This window comes from Salpingoeca rosetta (genome assembly GCF_000188695.1).
Source record: "Salpingoeca rosetta unplaced genomic scaffold supercont1.14, whole genome shotgun sequence".
Classification (NCBI taxonomy): Eukaryota; class Choanoflagellata; order Craspedida; family Salpingoecidae; genus Salpingoeca; species Salpingoeca rosetta.
This window is the reverse complement of record NW_004754920.1, coordinates 277,310-295,449: the sequence shown is the minus strand read 5'-3', so window position 1 is coordinate 295,449 and position 18,140 is coordinate 277,310. Positions and strand designations below refer to the sequence as shown.

The 18,140-nt window shown below is 56.6% G+C and overlaps 5 protein-coding genes across 5 annotated transcripts in view; 3 read left to right on the top strand and 2 right to left on the bottom strand.

The window, feature by feature from the left end:
* Positions 1-234: 234 nt before the first annotated feature.
* PTSG_06175 (uncharacterized protein) lies at positions 235-2,345 on the bottom strand (the record flags this gene model as incomplete). The annotated part of the gene is made up of 2 exons (XM_004993011.1): positions 235-2,221; positions 2,263-2,345. The coding sequence occupies 2 exons, from the start codon at positions 2,343-2,345 to the stop codon at positions 235-237; spliced, it is 2,070 nt and encodes a 689-aa protein (XP_004993068.1).
* Positions 2,346-2,441: 96 nt separating this feature from the next.
* PTSG_06174 (taurine catabolism dioxygenase TauD) lies at positions 2,442-2,982 on the top strand (the record flags this gene model as incomplete). The annotated part of the gene is made up of 1 exon (XM_004993010.1): positions 2,442-2,982. The coding sequence occupies one exon, from the start codon at positions 2,442-2,444 to the stop codon at positions 2,928-2,930; it is 489 nt and encodes a 162-aa protein (XP_004993067.1). The 3' UTR covers positions 2,931-2,982.
* A 12-nt stretch (positions 2,983-2,994) lies between these two features.
* PTSG_06173 (uncharacterized protein) lies at positions 2,995-13,723 on the bottom strand. Its single transcript, XM_004993009.1, has 29 exons — positions 13,447-13,723; positions 13,136-13,241; positions 12,791-12,958; positions 12,550-12,619; positions 12,273-12,341; positions 12,005-12,084; positions 11,653-11,777; positions 11,279-11,414; positions 11,024-11,123; positions 10,671-10,782; positions 10,414-10,466; positions 10,188-10,291; positions 9,861-9,943; positions 9,500-9,621; positions 9,217-9,291; positions 8,900-8,987; positions 8,550-8,686; positions 8,196-8,294; positions 7,608-7,838; positions 7,283-7,351; positions 7,068-7,143; positions 6,598-6,716; positions 6,295-6,396; positions 6,055-6,118; positions 5,728-5,792; positions 5,433-5,530; positions 5,093-5,228; positions 4,840-4,912; positions 2,995-4,673 (listed from the first exon to the last, which is right to left on the bottom strand). The coding sequence occupies exons 1-29, from the start codon at positions 13,637-13,639 to the stop codon at positions 3,412-3,414; spliced, it is 4,215 nt and encodes a 1,404-aa protein (XP_004993066.1). The 5' UTR covers positions 13,640-13,723; the 3' UTR covers positions 2,995-3,411.
* Positions 13,724-13,786: 63 nt separating this feature from the next.
* PTSG_06172 (uncharacterized protein) lies at positions 13,787-17,924 on the top strand (the record flags this gene model as incomplete). Its single annotated transcript, XM_004993008.1, has 12 exons — positions 13,787-13,797; positions 14,113-14,236; positions 14,398-14,644; positions 14,896-15,029; positions 15,351-15,424; positions 15,603-15,750; positions 15,877-15,939; positions 16,146-16,262; positions 16,492-16,605; positions 16,955-17,035; positions 17,190-17,297; positions 17,586-17,924. The coding sequence occupies 12 exons, from the start codon at positions 13,787-13,789 to the stop codon at positions 17,922-17,924; spliced, it is 1,560 nt and encodes a 519-aa protein (XP_004993065.1).
* A 104-nt stretch (positions 17,925-18,028) lies between these two features.
* The window catches only part of PTSG_12408 (uncharacterized protein), a gene marked incomplete at both ends in the record, with an annotated part of 852 nt that continues 740 nt past the window's right edge, over positions 18,029-18,140 (top strand). The window contains one exon of the mRNA XM_004993007.1: positions 18,029-18,036. Within this exon, the coding sequence (XP_004993064.1) occupies positions 18,029-18,036 (8 nt within the window). The remainder of the gene's footprint in view (positions 18,037-18,140) is intronic.

The window sequence follows — 18,140 nt, the reverse complement described above, 5'->3', positions numbered from 1 at the left end:
CAACAATTCAATCGGCTGTTCTTGTTGGCAAACGCATACACGCACACACGCACACACGCACACACGCACACACGCACATGCACACACGCACATGCACACACGCACACACACACACACACACATAAGACGTCCAAGGCACCTTACTGCCCTGCCTCGCAACCAAACACACATCCTTTTCTCTTCTCTCCTTCTCTCCTCCTCCTCCCATCATTTTACACTGTCACTAAGGTGTCACTACACGGTCGACACGTCCGTGTGCGGGCCGCTAAACCCGTCCATTGCGTCCCCATTGGCTTCATCCTCCAGGAGCAGCTGCTTCTGGGACGCGCGACGCTGGTGGTGGCTGGGGCGCTGCTTGGTGCAGTGGCCGTTTTCCGTCGCCGTGCCATTGCTGTGAGTACACGAGATGAGCGCCTTGGTCTCTGGCTCGCGACGCACGGGCGCAGCACCGCTGCTCGCATGCGTGCTGCTGCGCCGATGGTCCGAGGGCAGCTTCTGCTGAGCGTGGAGGCGGAACTTGCGGCGAATGCGAAGGAGCAGGATGATGGCGCCAAGAATGCGAATGCCAATGTAGAACAGCACCAGCGGCAGCACAAGCGCCCACTCAGAGGGATCGTGTGCCTCCGGTGACTGCACAAACAGGATGTTGCGCTGCCGGTAGTCCTCCGTCAGCAGGTTGGTCTCGATGTAGCAGTCGTGCGGACCCACGGCGCTGCTCGCCCTCGACGGATGGCAGCGGTACGAGTCGTTGGCAGAGAACTCCGTGCGCATGAGCGCCGTCAGGATGTAGTACGGGATGCCAATCACGCTCGGCAGCCACTGGATCGCGTCGGGCAGCGTGCGGTAGAACCCAGCCATCATCAGCATCGCCTGCACAACAACAGTCACCACGGCAACGGCTGCCGCGGGGTCCGGAATCGCCGCCCCGAGCAGCAGCCCGAGTGCGTGGAACACGTTGGCCGCAAGCGCGAGGATGAAGCTCTTCGTCAGGTTGCTCTCCCAGTCAGCGCCCACGTATGCAAGCGTAAACGTGATTGTGCCAAACACAATCGGCCACACCGCCAGCACCGCAAAGTCAAACACCGTCCACACCACCAGCCGCAGCCAGTACGAGTAGAAGTGGCCAGACACGTCCTGCCGCAGCAGCAGGTACTGGCTCTTCACCCCAGCGGCAGCCGGGTACACAAAGGCAATGATCCACGTGATCATGGCCGCAAACAGCAGGCTCACCGTCTCCCCAAACGAGCGCCGGTCCTCCTCAACACCAACCCCAAACCACAGAATTCCCGTCACCAGGCCCAGCCCAATCGCAACAACCGCCTTGTACTTGTTCAGGGCACGCGGTGACTCCTCTTTCATGTACAGCAGCGCAAGGCTGTGCACTTGCTGCTTCACAGACGCAACCGGGCGGTGCAGCGCCTCAAGCTGCGCCAGGCCAACACCAGCTGCCTTTGCAGTTGTGGGCAAAGAACTTGCTGTCTCTGCGCCTGCCGCGTGCTGCTTGTCGTTGGTCTTTCCGTTCACCCCGTTCATATCGCATTTGTTGTGTGTGCTGTTGCTGTTGTTGTTGTGTGTGCTGCTGCTGTTGATTGTGTTGTGCGTGTTGCCAGCACGCTCCAAGTCATCCTGCACACGGCCGCTCTCCAGTTCCAGCGTGGTGTCCAGCACGGCAGAGACGAGTGAAGTCGCCGTGCCCACCGCGCACACCACAGCAATCTGCTTCTCCTGTGCCACCCGTTTGAGATACTTGAGGATGCGCACGCCGGCGGCCTCGTCAATGCCGCGCAGCGGGTCGTCCAGCAGCACAATGCGCGTCGGCGCAATCATCAGCTGTGCAAGGCGCATCCGCAGCGCCTGTCCTTGGCTCAGGGACGCAGCCTTCTGGTGGCGGACATCGGTCAGCATCAGCCCCTCCAGCGTCTCCTCCAGGGCCTGGCTGTACTCGTCCTCTGTGGCGTTGGTCAGCAGCAGCGCCCCGCAGTAGTTGATGTTGTCCTCCACAGACAGGTCGCCGCGGATCGGGGCCGCCGTCGGCAGAAACGACAGCACCGCCGCCTTGTTCTCCTCCCGCAGCGCCTGCACGGGCACGTCGCCAACCACAATCTCCCCAGCCTCCCACACAATGCCAACCGAGTGGCCCGCCAGCGTGCGCAGCAGCACCGTCTTGCCGCTACCGCTCGCGCCCACCACCCCCGTGATGCACCCTGGCTGCGCCACGCCGCTCACGCCACGCAGCAACGGCTTGCTGCCCTTGGCCGACACCACACGCAGGTCCTTCCACCGCAGGGACACAGCCGGCGGCTCTGCCAGCGACGTGGCATGAGAGCCGGCAATGATCTCGGCATCCTCCCTCCACTGGCTGCCTCGCACCGGTGCGATCCGCTGTTGCTGTTTACTATGCTTCACAGGGCAACTTCTGGGTTGCGCCCCGCGAGTACGTGATGAACTTCCTTTACTCTGTGATTGTGCCAGAGGAGGGCGGCGACACGGGTTTTGCCGACACGGTGCTTGCGCTGCAGCAGATGGATCCCGAGCTGCGCAAGGAGCTCGAGGGCCTGCAGATTGAGGTGGATGCCCGCAAGATCCCGGACTTCTCCAGCCTGAAGGAGGACGACGAGCGCTTCCCCGTGGCCCTGCACTCCATCATCTTCAACCACGACGAGTCCGGCATCGAGTCGCTGTACCCTGGAAACGGCAACGTCACGATCAAGGGCAAGACCAAGGAGGAGTCGCGCGACATCATCGGCCGCGTGCTCGCCCACCTCGACAGGGAGCCGTACGTGTACTACCACAAGTGGACCAAGGGCGATCTCGTGCTGTGGGACAACAAGACGTGCATGCACCGCAGCATGGGCGGCTACGGCAACCACCCGCGCAAGCTGTTCCGCACTCAGTGCTTCCACCACCCCAACCTCCGCACGCAGTCGTGAATGAATGCCTGCACAATGGCCCATGCGTCTGTTCTTGGGCTGTGTAGTTGCATTACAGGCAGTCCTCTATATCTCTGTTTGCTTGTTTGATGTGATGTGACATGATGTGATGTGATGTGACGCAGTGGGGTCTTGTGTCTGTGCCCGTCTGTATGTGCGTGTCCTGAGCCGCCCGACTTGACGTGCTCGCCTTAGCCGAAGCACACCCAGTAGTAAACAGCCAACAAACCCACAAATTACTTGCACCATGACAACGAAGAGAGCTTGAGGCGCCCAAAGAAGAGCAGGGCGAGCTGAGGGCAGCAAGTGCATGACATGTCACAGCACACGACATTCAGACATCGTGCGGGCCGTGATTCAACTCAAAGATGACATGTCGAGCGAACGAACACATACACACGCGCTTCCTCATCACACGCACAATCGCACCCACACCGACACAGGCACAGACAACAACATTCGTACACACCCACACAGAGTGTCACTGTGGTGGGTAGTAGTAGCCTTGGTAGTCTGGGTGTTGGCCGTACATGCCAGCTTGCTGTCCTGGCTGCTGTCCGTAGTAGTAAGCAGCCATGGCAGCGGCGTCATCAGCACCCTGCTGCTGCCCTGGTTGCTGCCACTGTTGTTGATGATGCGCGGGTGGCATCATGGCCGGATCAGCGTGGTGCGCTGGCCAAGTCGGAAAGTAAGGCTGAAACGGCGCTGGCTGCTGCTGTTGCCGATGCCGCTGCTGACCATGCTGCTTTTCACCCCGCATGCGAGCACCACCACGACCACCACGACCGCCACGACCACCACGACCGCCACGGCCACTACCCCGGCTTCGAGTGGCGTTTGGCGCCTTGGCTGTGGCGGGTTGAGGCGGCGACGACACGGGCTGGTGAGCTTGCAGCGCAAACAACAGGTTCGCCCCTGCATCGTCCTGCTGCTGGTGACGTTGCCGTTGATGGTGTTGTTGTTGTTCTGGGCGCTGTTGGAGTTTGAGCATGAGCTGTTTCCCCGACAGTGTGCTATTGTCTTCACCAGCGCCACCCTTTTTGCCGTGCTGCTGCTTGTTCTGGTGGGGAACATAGAGCTGCTTGCCTGCCTCGTCCTGGTCCAGCGAACCCTGCCGGTGCATGCCACCTCGTCCACGCCGACGTTCACGCTCACGTCCGCCGCGCCCGCGCTCAGACGTGTGCGGCGCCTGGTCCTGTTGGTGGCGGTGCTGATGGCGGTCGTGGCGGTCGTGGCCACGACCGTGATGATGGCCGTGCTGCTGCTTCTGATGGTGCTGATGAGGCTGGTACTGGTGGTGGTGGTGCTGATGATGATGCTGGTGGTGGTGGTGATGCTGTTGCTGTGCATGCGAGGTGGGTTGCTTGCTTTGACCATCGCGGAGGTGGCGACCACGCCTCGTCGCTTGCACGGGGAGTGGGGGCGCTTCAAACACGTTCACAACCAGCGATGGAAGCGCGCACACCTCGCTCACCACGTGAACAAACCGCTCGAGCACGCGCAGCAGTGGGGCAGTGGCGCTGAAGTCCGATGCAGCCCCCGCATGGATGGTGAAGGCCAGCCACGTGTTGCGTACATCGGCGAGAAGCCCAACAGTCTCCATGGTGGTGAGGATGGTGGCCCAATCGTCCACATGCACGTTGCACGGCGTCTCATTCTCCTCAGCACCAGCAGCGGTTGCCTTTGCGCCCAAACTACCACCATCATCATCATCATCGTCATCATCGTCCTCCTCTGAGTTGACTGCGCGTTCGCGTGTGATTTGTGTGTGTGTGTGTGTGTGTTGGCTCTTTTTCAGTCGCAGTGAAGAGCAATTTGAAGGGATTCAGCACCAAGTCAGCGAGTACAACAGTACAGCCATACAAATCACAACAGTGCAGCTGTGCATCGATGTAGCAGTGGCATTCACCTGGTGTTGGGTCAAGGTCGTGGCCAGGTTGGCTGTTGAACATGTACACAAACTCAGCGGGAACAAGCGTGCACTGAACATCACACCAAAGCAAGCGCAGTTGTGTCGAGAGCGTTGGGTCAGTCGCGAACCAGCGTATTGTCTTGCAGTTACATGCACTCCCACACAAACGCACATACACACACATGCAAACACACACACACCCTCAGCGCAACACACACACACACACACTCGCACACACACGCACACATACAGTGTCAAGGAGGGTTGCGCCGCCAAGCCTGGTGATTTCGTCGAAGATGAGCCAGCCCTGGTTGCGTGCAGGCTTTGCTGACGACACAGACGATTCGCTGCGCACTTTCGCCTTTCGCTGAAACCTCGTGGCGTACCTGCCGTTGCGACACGATGGTGTATGTGTGTACATGTGCGAGCGAAACCAAACAGCGAGGCAGACAGAGCAGTGAGAGGGAGACAGAGCTTGTGTGCATGTGTGCATATGTGTGTGTGCGTGTGCGTGTGTGTGCGTGTGTGTGCAAGGTGCATCTGTGTGATGACTGCCACACAAGTAACAGCGCTGCATCAAGTGGTCTCACGTCTGCTGGCCCGGGTTGCGGCGGGCGAGGTTTGGATACGCGCCGGCAACGAGACACGCCAGCACCACTGGCCACGAGTTGGCGTTGGCGTCAGCCGTCTGGCGATTAAATAGCACACACGCACACAAGCACGTACACATGATATGCGTGAGGCGGAACACGTGCCAGCACAGGGAAGGCGGAATTGACGAAGTTACGCAGTGATGAGACGTGATGCACACACACACACATGCACACACACGCACACACATACACACGCACACACATGCACACACATACACACATACACACAGACCTCCATGTCATCACGCGTGTGGAGAATCATGCGCCGCAGCTGGTTGGTAATTTGCTGCTTCATGCCTGTTTCACCATCGCACACACATGCATGCATGTACACGCATGAGCGCACATGCATGTGCAGGTTTGGAGGCACACACGTGTCTCCGTGAGAAAGTGTCAGTGCCAGCAAATGCGAACGCTGTCACGTGTGCGTGTGTGTGTGTGTGTGTGTGTGTGTGTGTGTGTGTGTGTGTGTGTGTGTGTGTGTGTGTGTGCATGTGTGTGTGTGCATGGCTGTGTGTGTGCATGGCTGTGTGTGTGTGTGTTAGCCTCGTGATGTTACCTTCGATGGTCTCCAGCGTGCTCTCATGTAGATAAAACCGCTCACAAAACTGCCGTGCCGACCCCTGCAACATCACAGAGCGTTGCGGGCACAAACAGCAACACATTTACGCGTGAACGGAGGCACAAGAGATCAGGGCGAATGGAGGACGAAGACGAATTCCTCACAAGTACGCTCACACACACACAAGCACACATACACACATGAAATACACGACCCAACAAACACGTGAGTTCAGACCTTCATCCTTGCTTGGTGGTATCGGGCAACAGCGGATATGAGGGCAAAGTGATCGCTGTGCTGGCCCTGCGCCAGCTGCTTGTGCGCCTTCTTTGCCTCGCTCTGAAACCAGGACGACGACGACGGTGGTGGCGGTTGGCAATGGTGGGAGATGCACACAAAGTTTAACGCACACACAACACAACACAACACAACACAACACAACACAACACAACACAACACAACACAACACAACACAACACACAACACACAATACGCGCACGCTCCGCTTGCCCCTTCCCTCCACACGACACATGCGCGCACCCGCTGGGCCGGGTCGATGGGGAGACGGAGGGGACTGCGATGCGAGCGGATGCAGCAGAGTGTGAGGATGGGGTCCAGACAGCCCATGTGCACAGCGAGCAGCACCATGCGGGCAAGTGCTGTGGAGTGGGGGCGGGGGGCGGGGGACGGGCCATCGGTTGGTGTGGGTGATAGCATGGTTGTTGGTGAGTTCCATACATCGATGTGTGCATATTCGAGGTGGTATGAGCGACGCAAAAGCAACTCCACTTGCACACACACACACACACACACACACACGCACGCACGCATGCTCTCACACACACACGCACGCATGCTCTCTCACACACACACACACACACACACACACACACACACACACACACACACACACACACACACACACACACGCACGCATGCACTCACACGCACGCACGCACGCATGCACTCACTCACACACACACACACACACACACAAAAGTATGGCGTACGTGGCTCGAGGGAGAGCTGGCACAGCCGCTGCCCAAAGACAGTCAGCCGCTCGCTCTTGTCCAGAGCTTGAATGTGCTGGCGAAGAGAGTGTGAGTGTATGTGAGTGAGTGCGTGTGATTCCAAGTATGAGAGTGCATCATGAATGTAAAGGTATGAAATGAGTGTGGCATGTGAACGCACAATTTTCCAGCTCACAAAGACACATGTGTCACACCTTCAAGTACTGCACGGCGTGGCCGATTGCGCGACTGGACGGCGGCTCCGGTGCTTCGTTGAGGAAGGACTGGACAACATTGCGGTCATATGACATCAAGACATGAAAGGTGAGCATGTTTGCAGCAGTGTGAAACCCGCAACCCACAAACCGATCCAAGGCAGAAAGGAACGAACGAACGAACGAACGAACGAACGAACGAACGAACGAACGAACGAACGAACGAACGAACGAACAAGGAGCAACCAAACAACACAACACAACACAACACAACACAACACAACACAACATAACACGACACGACACGACACAATGCCATGCACACCTCGATGGTGGACGTTGTGAGGGTGCGGGCATTGAGACACAGGTCCTCCAATGAGACACGAAGCATCTCAGGCCGCTGGAAATCGTCCAGATACGAGAATGTTTCGCGACTGAACATGTGGTAGCACACGCCAGGCTGACACCGCCCGGCACGGCCGCGGCGCTGTGTGGAGTTCGCCTTTGACGCCCACACCGTCATCAGCGTGTTCACGCCCGTCACCGTGTCAAACGACTACACACCAGCAACAGGTACAAGGATGGCGGGGGGGGGGGGTTATGGAGACCGAGAGACATAGACAGAAAGAGAGAGAGAGAGTGTGTCGGTGTGTGTGTGTGTGCGTGCGTGTGTGCGTGTGTGTGTGTGTGTGTGTGTGTGTGTGTGTGTGTGTGTGTGTGTGTGTGTGTGTGTGTGTGTGTGTGTGTGTGTGTGTGCAAGTGTTTAGGGTGGGTGACGAACGCTGCACACAGGACACACACACACACGCACACACAAACACACACACGCACACACAAACAAACACACACATACACGTGCAGAAGTAGATGCACGTTTCGTTGGGTCACGGTCACATCACATCAAACGACATACCTTTTCCTTCATGCGACCGGAGTCAATGACGTACACGACATCATCAATTGTCACGCTCGTCTCCGCAATGTTGGTCGACAGCACAATTTTCACCTTGCCCTGTGTGGTGGAGATGGGGTGGCAGGAAAGGTGGCAGGTGAGGTGATTAGAAGAAGAGCAGACGCGGCTGGGCGGCGCTTTGTTTGCGTTTGTTCGTCAATTAATACAACAGAACGCACGTGCGTACCACGCTGAAAAGATGAGGAGGTGACCCATGTACGCACAACACACACACACACACACACACACACACACACACACACACACACACACACACACACACACACACACAATACAATACACAGTGCCCGGCACCTTGGGCGGGCGCTGGAATGCGGACTGCTGTTCGCGGAGAGTGCACGACGAGTGGAGACGAACAATCATAAACTTTTTGCCGATTCGGTGCTCCAAATCCCAGCACGCAGCACGCATTGCCGTGATCTCGGCATGGCCTGGTATCGTTGTGTGTGTGTGTGTGCGTGCGTGCGAGTGCGTGCGTGTGCGTGCGTGCGTGCGTGCGTGCGCGTGTGTGTATATGTGTGTGTGTGTGAATGATTGAATGCCGCGAAGTGTTAACAGCAGTATGCGCCTTTCTGTTTGCACGACAACGTCCACACCGAACAACAACATCCACACCTCAAACACACGTACAGGCGTGTTCACACCTGGGAGGAAGACGAGGATGGCCCCGGGTCCCTTTGGTTCGTCCTTGACAATCGTCTCAATCAAGTCCGCCATCAGCTCATAGTCCAGCTGGTGTTGGGCATGCATGCAGGCATCAATGGCCAACGTGCCATCAAGTGCCATGAAGATGGAGGCAATGTCAATGAGAGAGTAAGGTTGGGGTGTGCAGAAGCGACAAACAACTGTGTCATGCCAAAGGCGAGAGGGAGATGTAGCACGCGAGTGAACGCAAGCAAGCAGCTCCACACACACACACACACACACACACACACACACTGCACATGGCCAACGTTCGCACCTCCTCCACTTTTCCGAGTCCGCGACGCTTCTCATATGCGCTCACGAGCGCCTGCTCAAATCGTGCCTCAGGATCCTGAAAACACACACGCACACACACACGCACACACACACATATGGAGGAATATGAAAGCATACACGCGCGCGCAAACTGAGTGAGGGAAGTACAGAGACGCAGAGAGAGAGACAGAGACAGAGAAAAGCAATGGCATATAGCACACGCATTCACATGATCACAGACACAGACACATTACCACGTGCAAACACACGCGCTTGTGTCTCACCAGCGAGAGGGCGTCACCGGAAGTGTCATCGAGTTTCACAGCAAGGTCCTCAAATGCAAAGTTTCGGGCAAACTGTGCAGCCGTCCATCCGTTTGTCGTGCAAGCGGTGTCGTGGCGGGCACCTGATGCAATGCAATGCAACAAGGAACAAGAGCAAGCAAGTTAGGAGTGGTGTTGGCGAGAAGAGAGGGAGGCCAACACGCACAGCGTGTGCGTGTATCTGTGTGAATGTGGGTGCATGCGTATGCATGCGTATGTGTGTGTATGTAGGTGTATGTGTGTATGTGTGCATGCGTATATGTGTATGTGTGTAATTGCGCTGGAACAAGTGTGCCTGCAAGCACGAGCAGGGGCACTGCACCAAGGCGCTGCAGCATGTCGACGGTCTCCGCATCGCCTTTGGCCGCTGCCAACATCAGCACCGACACGCCCGTCCGTGAATGGCTGACAGGTGGAGACAAACACGCAGACGAGGCAGTAGTGGTGGTAGTCGGAGTGGTGGTGGTGGTGAATTAGATGAGAGAAAGAGGTACATGCAGTGCGATAGTGTCAGCGTCACGTGCATGTGCATGTGTATATACGTGTACATCTGTGCATGTGTGTGAACATCTGTGCATGTGCATGTGTACATATGTGCATATGTATGTGCATGTGCGTGCGTGCACATGGCATCGCATTGGTTGCGGACCGGTAGTTGACTGCGTCAACGTCGGTGATGACGAGATGGTGCATGATGCGTTTGACGTTGTCCGCGTACTCCTCGCCCTCCGTGTGCCACCCGTGCTCAATCAACTGCACGAAAAAGAGAAGCAGAGGTGAGTGAGCGTTGTGTGTGAGTGTTGTGTGTGTGTATGTGTGTATGTGTGTATGTGTGTATGTGTGCGGTTTAAGTTAAACAAAGCACTGGTTTGCACCTCGTCAAGTTCTGGAATGACATCAGGGCACGATGCCTGGTTCTCAATGTCGCCTGCGCAAATACACACACGCACATACACACAGGTGTGAGTGAACAGCGACTTGACACTGGCATCTTGCCATATCGCCCAATACAAACCACGACAGCAGCAGCAGCAGCAACAGCATCAGACTGCACATGTACGTGTGTGTGTATGGGTGTGTATGTGTGTGCGTGTGTGTGCGTGTGCGTGCGTGTACACATGTAAATGTGTACCTTGCGTCACGCCCATGGTTCGGCCGAGGCGACTGAGGACACCGCCGAGAAACACGTCCTCGACAGGGTACGCAATCCCCTGCATGTGCACGCGCGGGCACCCGCCAAAGTACTGTGGTGCATTGGCGCAGCGGCGGTGGTGGCGGTGGCGGTGGCGGTGTGTTGTTGGTGTTGTGGTAACGGAAGCAGGAGGTAAGTTGAGGGAGGAAGGGTGTTGGCAGGGCAAGTACGCACACACACATACACACATACACACATACACACATACGCACATACACACAGGCATACGCACACACACACACACACACACACACACACACACAAACACACGTTCGCAACAACACACGACTGACGTCTGTGAAGAGGTCTGAGTGGAGGGTAGCACTCATGAGGACGAGACGAATGTCCGGGCGGAGCTCGAGACATTTGCGCATACACACGAGCAGGAAGTCACTGGTGGTGGTGATGGTGGTGGTGGTGGTGGTGGTGATGGTGTGAGACATGGGAGTGCGATGCAGGTCTTGTGAACACACACACACACATACACAACACACACACACACACACACTACGTCAAGCTGTAGTGCAACAAACGAACAGCAGCCCCACCTGAATCTGTCTCGCTCGTGGATTTCGTCCAGGACGACGTGCGTGATGTTCTTGAGCGTGATGTCGGTGATGACGCGTTGCAGCAGCCACCCCGTCGTGCAGAAGGCAAGGTTCGTCTCAGCGCCAGCCTTGCTCTCTGTACAGCACCACGTGCACACAGACACAATGAGGGTTATGAAGCAACATATAGCACGCCCCCCCCCCCCACACACACACACACACAGAGCACAAGCTCACACAGAGCACAAGCACATACAGAGCACAAGCTCACACAGAGCACAAGCTCACACGCCACACCACACGCAAACAAGCACACCCACCACACACACAAATACTCACACCACACATACACATGCACAAATACGTCAGCCTACCGAGCCTGACGTGGTATCCGACAGTGCTCCCGAGTCTGCAGCCCCACTCCTGGGCCACGCGCTTTGCAACAGACATGGCAGATATGCGGCGCGGCTGGCTGCACAGGATGGTGCACGGCATGTCTCTGGTGTATGCATGCACGCACGGCGGGAGAACGAGGGATGAGGGGAGTTAGAGTTGTTGTTGCTGTTGTTGTTGTTGTTGTGTGTGTGTGTTAAGTGGGGGATGTTGCGTTGTGTATGACAGCTTGTTGCGTGAGACCTTGTGTGTTGTGTGTCCAGGTATAGGTGAAGTGATGAGAGAAACAGCACAATCACGGGATGCGCACAATGACGTGCGACATCGTCTCACCTTGCTGCGGCATCACGCATGACAAACTGCGGCACTTGCGTTGTCTTTCCACAGCCCGTCTCGCCACTCACAAGCACAACCTGCCACGACAGCACCGGGGGAGTGAGTGTGTGAGTGAGTGTGTGTGTGTGAGTGAGTGAGTGAGTGTGTGTGTGTATGTCCGTAATGCTGGTGGCACACATGATTCGAAACAACAGCAACATGTGATCACTTCTAGGCAACAACACCATCAGCCGCCACCATTTGCCACCGTCACGATTGAGATGACCTGTTCATGTTGCAGCAGCTCCAACAGTTCTTGCTCGTGGGCAGCAGCAGGCAGTCGCTGCTGGAACTCCTGTTGGTGTTGGTGTGTGTGCGTGCGTGCGTGTGTGTGTGTGTGTGTGCGCGGGCGCGTTTGGGGATGGAACAAGCAACAATGTGAGCGTTGAAACTACTGTTGGCGTTGCTGCTGCTGCTGTTGCTGTTGACTGTTGTGACACTCCATCAGTCAAAGACAAGTGGCTGCCTGCCTGAATGCATGCATGCATAATGTGTGCTCTCACCCTGAATTGCTTGGGCGTCTTGGGCTCTGGCGGCACAATGCACTTTGGGCCCGCGCGACTGCCCTTGGTCCTAAAGGCGAAGGAAGCGAAAGCCAGCAATGCCATGCACCGAGCAGTCGCACGTGAGAGAAGCATCATGGGACAAGATAAGTGGTGGGGAAGAGGGGGAGAGGTGTAAAGAAGCTACAGTGCCAGATACGCGAGCGGAGGGGCAGCAACTCTGGCGAGCGCCGTTGCTTACCACGTCTTCTTGTTTGAGGCGAGAGGCATCCCCTTTCGCACGAGGTCGTCATCGTCCTCAGATAAAGGCGGCGCGTTGACCGTGGCATAGGAGGCCACCTTTGGGTCCAGCGTGAGCATGTACTCGTGCTCTGCGGCCGCGTTCTTCGGCTTGCGGATCATGATGTGTCTACCAAGAAGGCAAGGAGTGGTGGTGGTGCAGTGTGGGCCCATATGGCGCACGGGAAGGGGGGGGGGGCAAGCCAAACAAACGGGCGTAGCCATAGGTGCAGAGGCGAGGCGAAGAGAGATGTGTTCATAGAAGTCACACAGTTGCGCACACACAGACACACATACATACACACACCTGCTGTCTCCTTTGCCGTAGCTCTTGGTGATGAAGCCATGTTTGGGGGCATAGTGGTGAATGTACTTGCGCTCGAAGGACGACAGCGAGGATGGGAACTGCAGCTCTGTGAATGCAAGAACAAGCGTGAGGGAGCAGCTGGTACCCATGCACACACGGGCTGAGGGGAGGGCTGCAGATATGCACACACACACATTCATACACACACACACATTCATACATACACACACACACACACACACACACACACACACACACACACACACACACACACACACACACACATTCATTCATGCACATGCGCATGCTACCTTCGCGATCGGACTCCGCAAACGTGGTGAACTCGCGTGAGATCCACTCCTTGAACCCGGCGCTGATCCCCTCCGTGGGCGGCCGACCACCACCACCACCACCTCCTCCTCCTCCACCTCCACCACCACCTCCTCGCTTCTTGCCCTTCCTCCCTGGTCCACGTGATCGTTGCTCCATCGCTTCTTGTCCCATGTCCTCTTGCTCGTGATTGCCTGCTTGCTTCGCCTGATCAGTGTCCACCCCCTTCTTCTTCTTGCTGCTGTAACTGCTGTTTCTCTCTTTTCCCTCCACACACAAATCCCCACAAGCGGTTACAGCACGCGACAACAGCCCATCATCATGGCTTCAAAGTGAGCACGCCTTGTGTTGTGTGCGCGTGCGTGCGTGTTGTGTGTGTGTGTGTGTTGCGCGTGAGTGAGTGCGTGAGTGAGTGAGTGAGTGAGAGTGTGAGTGTGTGAGTGTGTGAGTGTGTGAGTGTGTGAGTGTGTGAGTGTGTGAGAGTGCGTGTGCGTGTGAGTGTGAGTGTGTGAGTGTGTGAGTGTGTGAGAGTGTGAGTGTGTGTGTGTATGTGTGTGTTGCTTGTGGTCAAACAAGGCGAGGCTGCGCATGCTTGCACCCATCTGGCGTCGTGCTCACTCGAGCTTCGCTGTGCGTTGACGCTGCAGGGGCAAGGTGACCACGAGCAACGTGGAGACCAAGAGTCGCTCCTTCAAAGATGAGCAGGAGTACCTTGAGCAGCTCTCACCATGCTGCTGGCGCATCAAGAAGGGCTTTGTCCCCAACATGAGGGTACGTCTGTCTGTGTATCAGTGTGTGTGTGTGTGTGTGTGTGTGCATCACAGTGTGTGCAGCTTCTTCTTCTCTCACTAGCAGCACCTTCCACCACCAACCTCCACCCATCCTTGCCCCCTTGTTCCCCCTTCGCTGTCTCGTTCCTCATCACGATGCAGGTGGAAGGCCGCGTGTATGTCAACGAGGCGCTCAACTCACTCATGTTTGAGGAGCTGCAGCAACACAGCCAGGCGCATGGTGTTGGCGGCTTCCTGCCCGCGCTCAAGCAGGTGGCCAACGTGGCTGCACTTCCCGGCATCGTTGGCCACTCTGTTGGCCTGCCCGATATCCACGCCGGCTACGGCTTTGCCATCGGCAACATGGCTGCCTTTGACATGGACAACCCCGAGGCCGTCGTCTCCCCAGGTGTGTGTATGTGTGTATGTGTGTGTATCTCTGTGTGTGTGTGTGTGTATCTGTGTATCTCTGCGTGTGTGTTTGTTTCTGTGTGTGTGTGTGTGTGTTTGTTTCTGTGTGTACCTCTGTGTGTGTGTGCTTGTCTGTTACCTGCTCATCTCACCCTTCACAACATCTCACCCTTCACAACACTACCTCTGCGCTCACCTCACCTTCATTCCACCTCACCCTTCATCCATTCCTCCCCACCACCCGTGCAGGCGGCGTTGGCTTTGACATCAACTGCGGCGTGCGGCTGCTGCGCACCAACCTCGACGTCGGTGATGTGGAGCCCGTCAAGGAGCAGCTCGCGCAGTCCCTCTTCGACCACATCCCCGTTGGCGTCGGATCAAAGGTGTGTGTGTGTGTGCGTATGTGTGTGTGTACGTGTGTGCGTATGTGTGTGTGTGTACGTGTGTGCGCGTGTGTGTGTGCACGTGTGCGTGCGTGTGTATGTGTGTGTGTGATAGAGGAGCACGTGGAGGTGTGCGCTATGGCGTTCTTAAAACTCATGGCACTCTTACGTCACAACACGCGTGCCGCACAAGCTGTCACACATATATGAATCACACGAAACCTTCACCACCCACGCAACAACTCCTCACTCTTCTCCCCTCTTCTTCCCATTTCACTTTGTCCCCCCCCCCCAAATATGTCTGACCATTGTGCTGTTCAGGGCGTTGTGCCGATGACGGTGCAGGACCTGGAAGAGGCGCTGGAGATGGGCATGGACTGGTCTCTCCGCGAAGGGTGCGATGACACGCTGCTGCTGCTGCTGCTGCTGCTGGTGGTGGTGGTGCATTGATGCATGTGTATTGACATGCACCAGCACATGTCCTCATTTGTTCGCCCACTCACTTCTTCACACACACACTCACTTCTTCACACACACACACGCACGCACACACACACACATACACGAGTGCAGGTACGCGTGGCCGGAGGACAAGGAGCACTGCGAAGAGTACGGGCGAATGCTGCAGGCGGACGCGTCCAAAGTCTCCACGCGCGCCAAGAAGCGCGGCCTGCCACAACTCGGCACCCTTGGTGCCGGCAACCACTACGCAGAGATCCAGGTCAGGTGGAGGGCCTGTGTCTGTGTCTGTGTCTGTGTGCATGTGTGTGCTTCGCAACTAAAGATATTCTCACAAGCGGCGCTCGTGCCCATGGTCCTCCTCACCGCCACCACTGTCTCGCTACAGGTCGTGGAGGAGATTTACGACAAGCACGCTGCCAACAAGATGGGCATCAACAGGACTGGACAGGTGCGTGCGTGTGCATGTGTGCCTTTGATGTGTGCCTTTTGTGCATATGTGGTGTGTATGTGTGTGTGTGTGTGTGTGTGTGTGTGTGTGTGTGTGTGTTAATCGTGCGCCGTATTGTCTGACCAATCACCTGACCCATCTCTGTCCAACAACCACCACGCCACCACATCACCACCGCCGCCACCACCACACACCTCGGCGTGCAGGTGTGTGTGATGATCCACAGCGGGTCGCGCGGTCTGGGCCACCAGGTTGCCACCGATGCGCTCACGGCGATGGCCAATGCCATGAAGCGTGACGGCATCGAGGTCAACGACAGACAGGTCCGGCCACACAGCGTGATGTGTGCGTATGTGTGTGTGTGTGTGTGTGTGTGTGTGTGTGTGTGTGTGTGTGTGTGTGTGTGTGTGTGTGTGTGTGTGTGTGTGTGTGTCGTCAGCCTCACTTCAAGCCATTGTACGTCCTTCCGTCCTCCTACTCTGACCTATTCACTCCATATGCCACCACCACCACCACCACCACCGTCGTCACCACCACCACCATCTTCGCCAGCTTGCGTGTGCGCGCATCGGCTCTGAGGAGGGCCAGAACTATCTCAAGTCCATGGCAGCCGCTGCCAACTACGCCTGGGTCAACAGATCAACCATGACCTTCCTCGCCCGACAGGTGAGGAGGTCGGGGTTGTGTGAGCGCATACGTGGTGTGCGTGCGTGTGTGTTGTGTGTGTTGTGCGTGCGTGTGTGTCTGTGTGTGTGTGTGTGTGTGTGTGTGTTATGTGTGCTGTGTGTGCGTGCGTGTGCGTCTGTGTGCGTGCGTCTGTGTGCGTGCGTGCGTGCCTTTCTGTCTCTCCATGTCTTTCTCTGTTTCTCTGTCTCTCTCTGTCTTTCTTTGTCTTTGTCTATGGCGTTGCTTGCGTTGTCTCTGCACTTGCCACTGTGAGCGCGCTCCCCTGACCAGCAGCATCAGCTCACATGTCTTCCCGACACCCCCACCCTCTTCCACCACTTGTGCCCAGGCCTTTGCAAAGCAGTTCAAGACGACACCAGAGGATCTCGACATGCATGTCATTTATGACGTGTCACACAACATCGCAAAGGTGCCATCCATGATGCATTGCATGCGTTTTCAATCTGCATTGATGTTACTGCGTTCAAGCACCCGTCCCCCCCCCCAAGTGCACCCACAACATACGACACTCAATGCCACCACACACACGCACGCACACACACACACACACACACACACGCCAGGTTGAGAAGCACTGGGTTGACGGGAAGCTGCGCAACTTGCTCGTGCACCGCAAGGGCTCCACCCGCGCGTTCCCACCGCACCACCCACTCATCCCCGTCGACTATCAGGTCCGCTGCTGTGTCATTGCGTCGAGACAGTGGTTTGGCCTCTGCTTCTGTTGTTGTTCGCCCTCGTGTGTGTGTGTGTGTGTGTGTGTGTGTGTGTGTGTGTGTGTGTGTGTGTGTGCGTCTGTGTGTGTGTGTGTGTGTGTGCGTCTGTGTGTGTGTATGTGTGTGTATGCTTATGATTTTTTTGTGTGTGTGTGTATTTTGTTTGTACTGGGCTCCTTTCCCCACTATTCACGTCCTAATTTCGCCTTCCCACCATTCTGCCTCCTGCCCGCTTCGTTGCACCAGTTGATTGGCCAGCCTGTGCTGGTTGGCGGGACAATGGGCACGTGCAGCTACATCCTAACGGGCACGGAGCAAGGGTTTGCGGACACGTTTGGCAGCACGTGTCACGGTGCCGGCCGCGCCCAGTCGCGCGCCAAGTCCCGCCGCACCCTCGACTACCAGGATGTGCTTGCCAACCTCAACAAGAAAGGCATTGCCATCCGCGTTGCCTCGCCCAAGCTGGTACAGGAGGAGGCGCCGGAGTCGTACAAGGACGTGAGCGAGGTGGTTGACACGTGCCACGCAGCCGGCATCAGCAAGAAGGCCGTCAAGCTCAAGCCCATTGCCGTCATCAAGGGCTGAGATGGGGAGAGGTGGACGTGGTGTTCTCGTGTTTCTTGGTGGTGGTGGTGATATGCATTTTTTGCTTGCTTTGGCCCTTCTTCACTTGTATCGCGCGTTTGAGTATGAGAGCGTATATGAGAGAGAGAGAGTGTGTGTGTGTGTGTGTCCGTATGTGTGTGTGTGTGTGTGTGTGTGTGTGTGTGTGTGTGTGTGTGTGTTGTGTGTGTTGTTGTG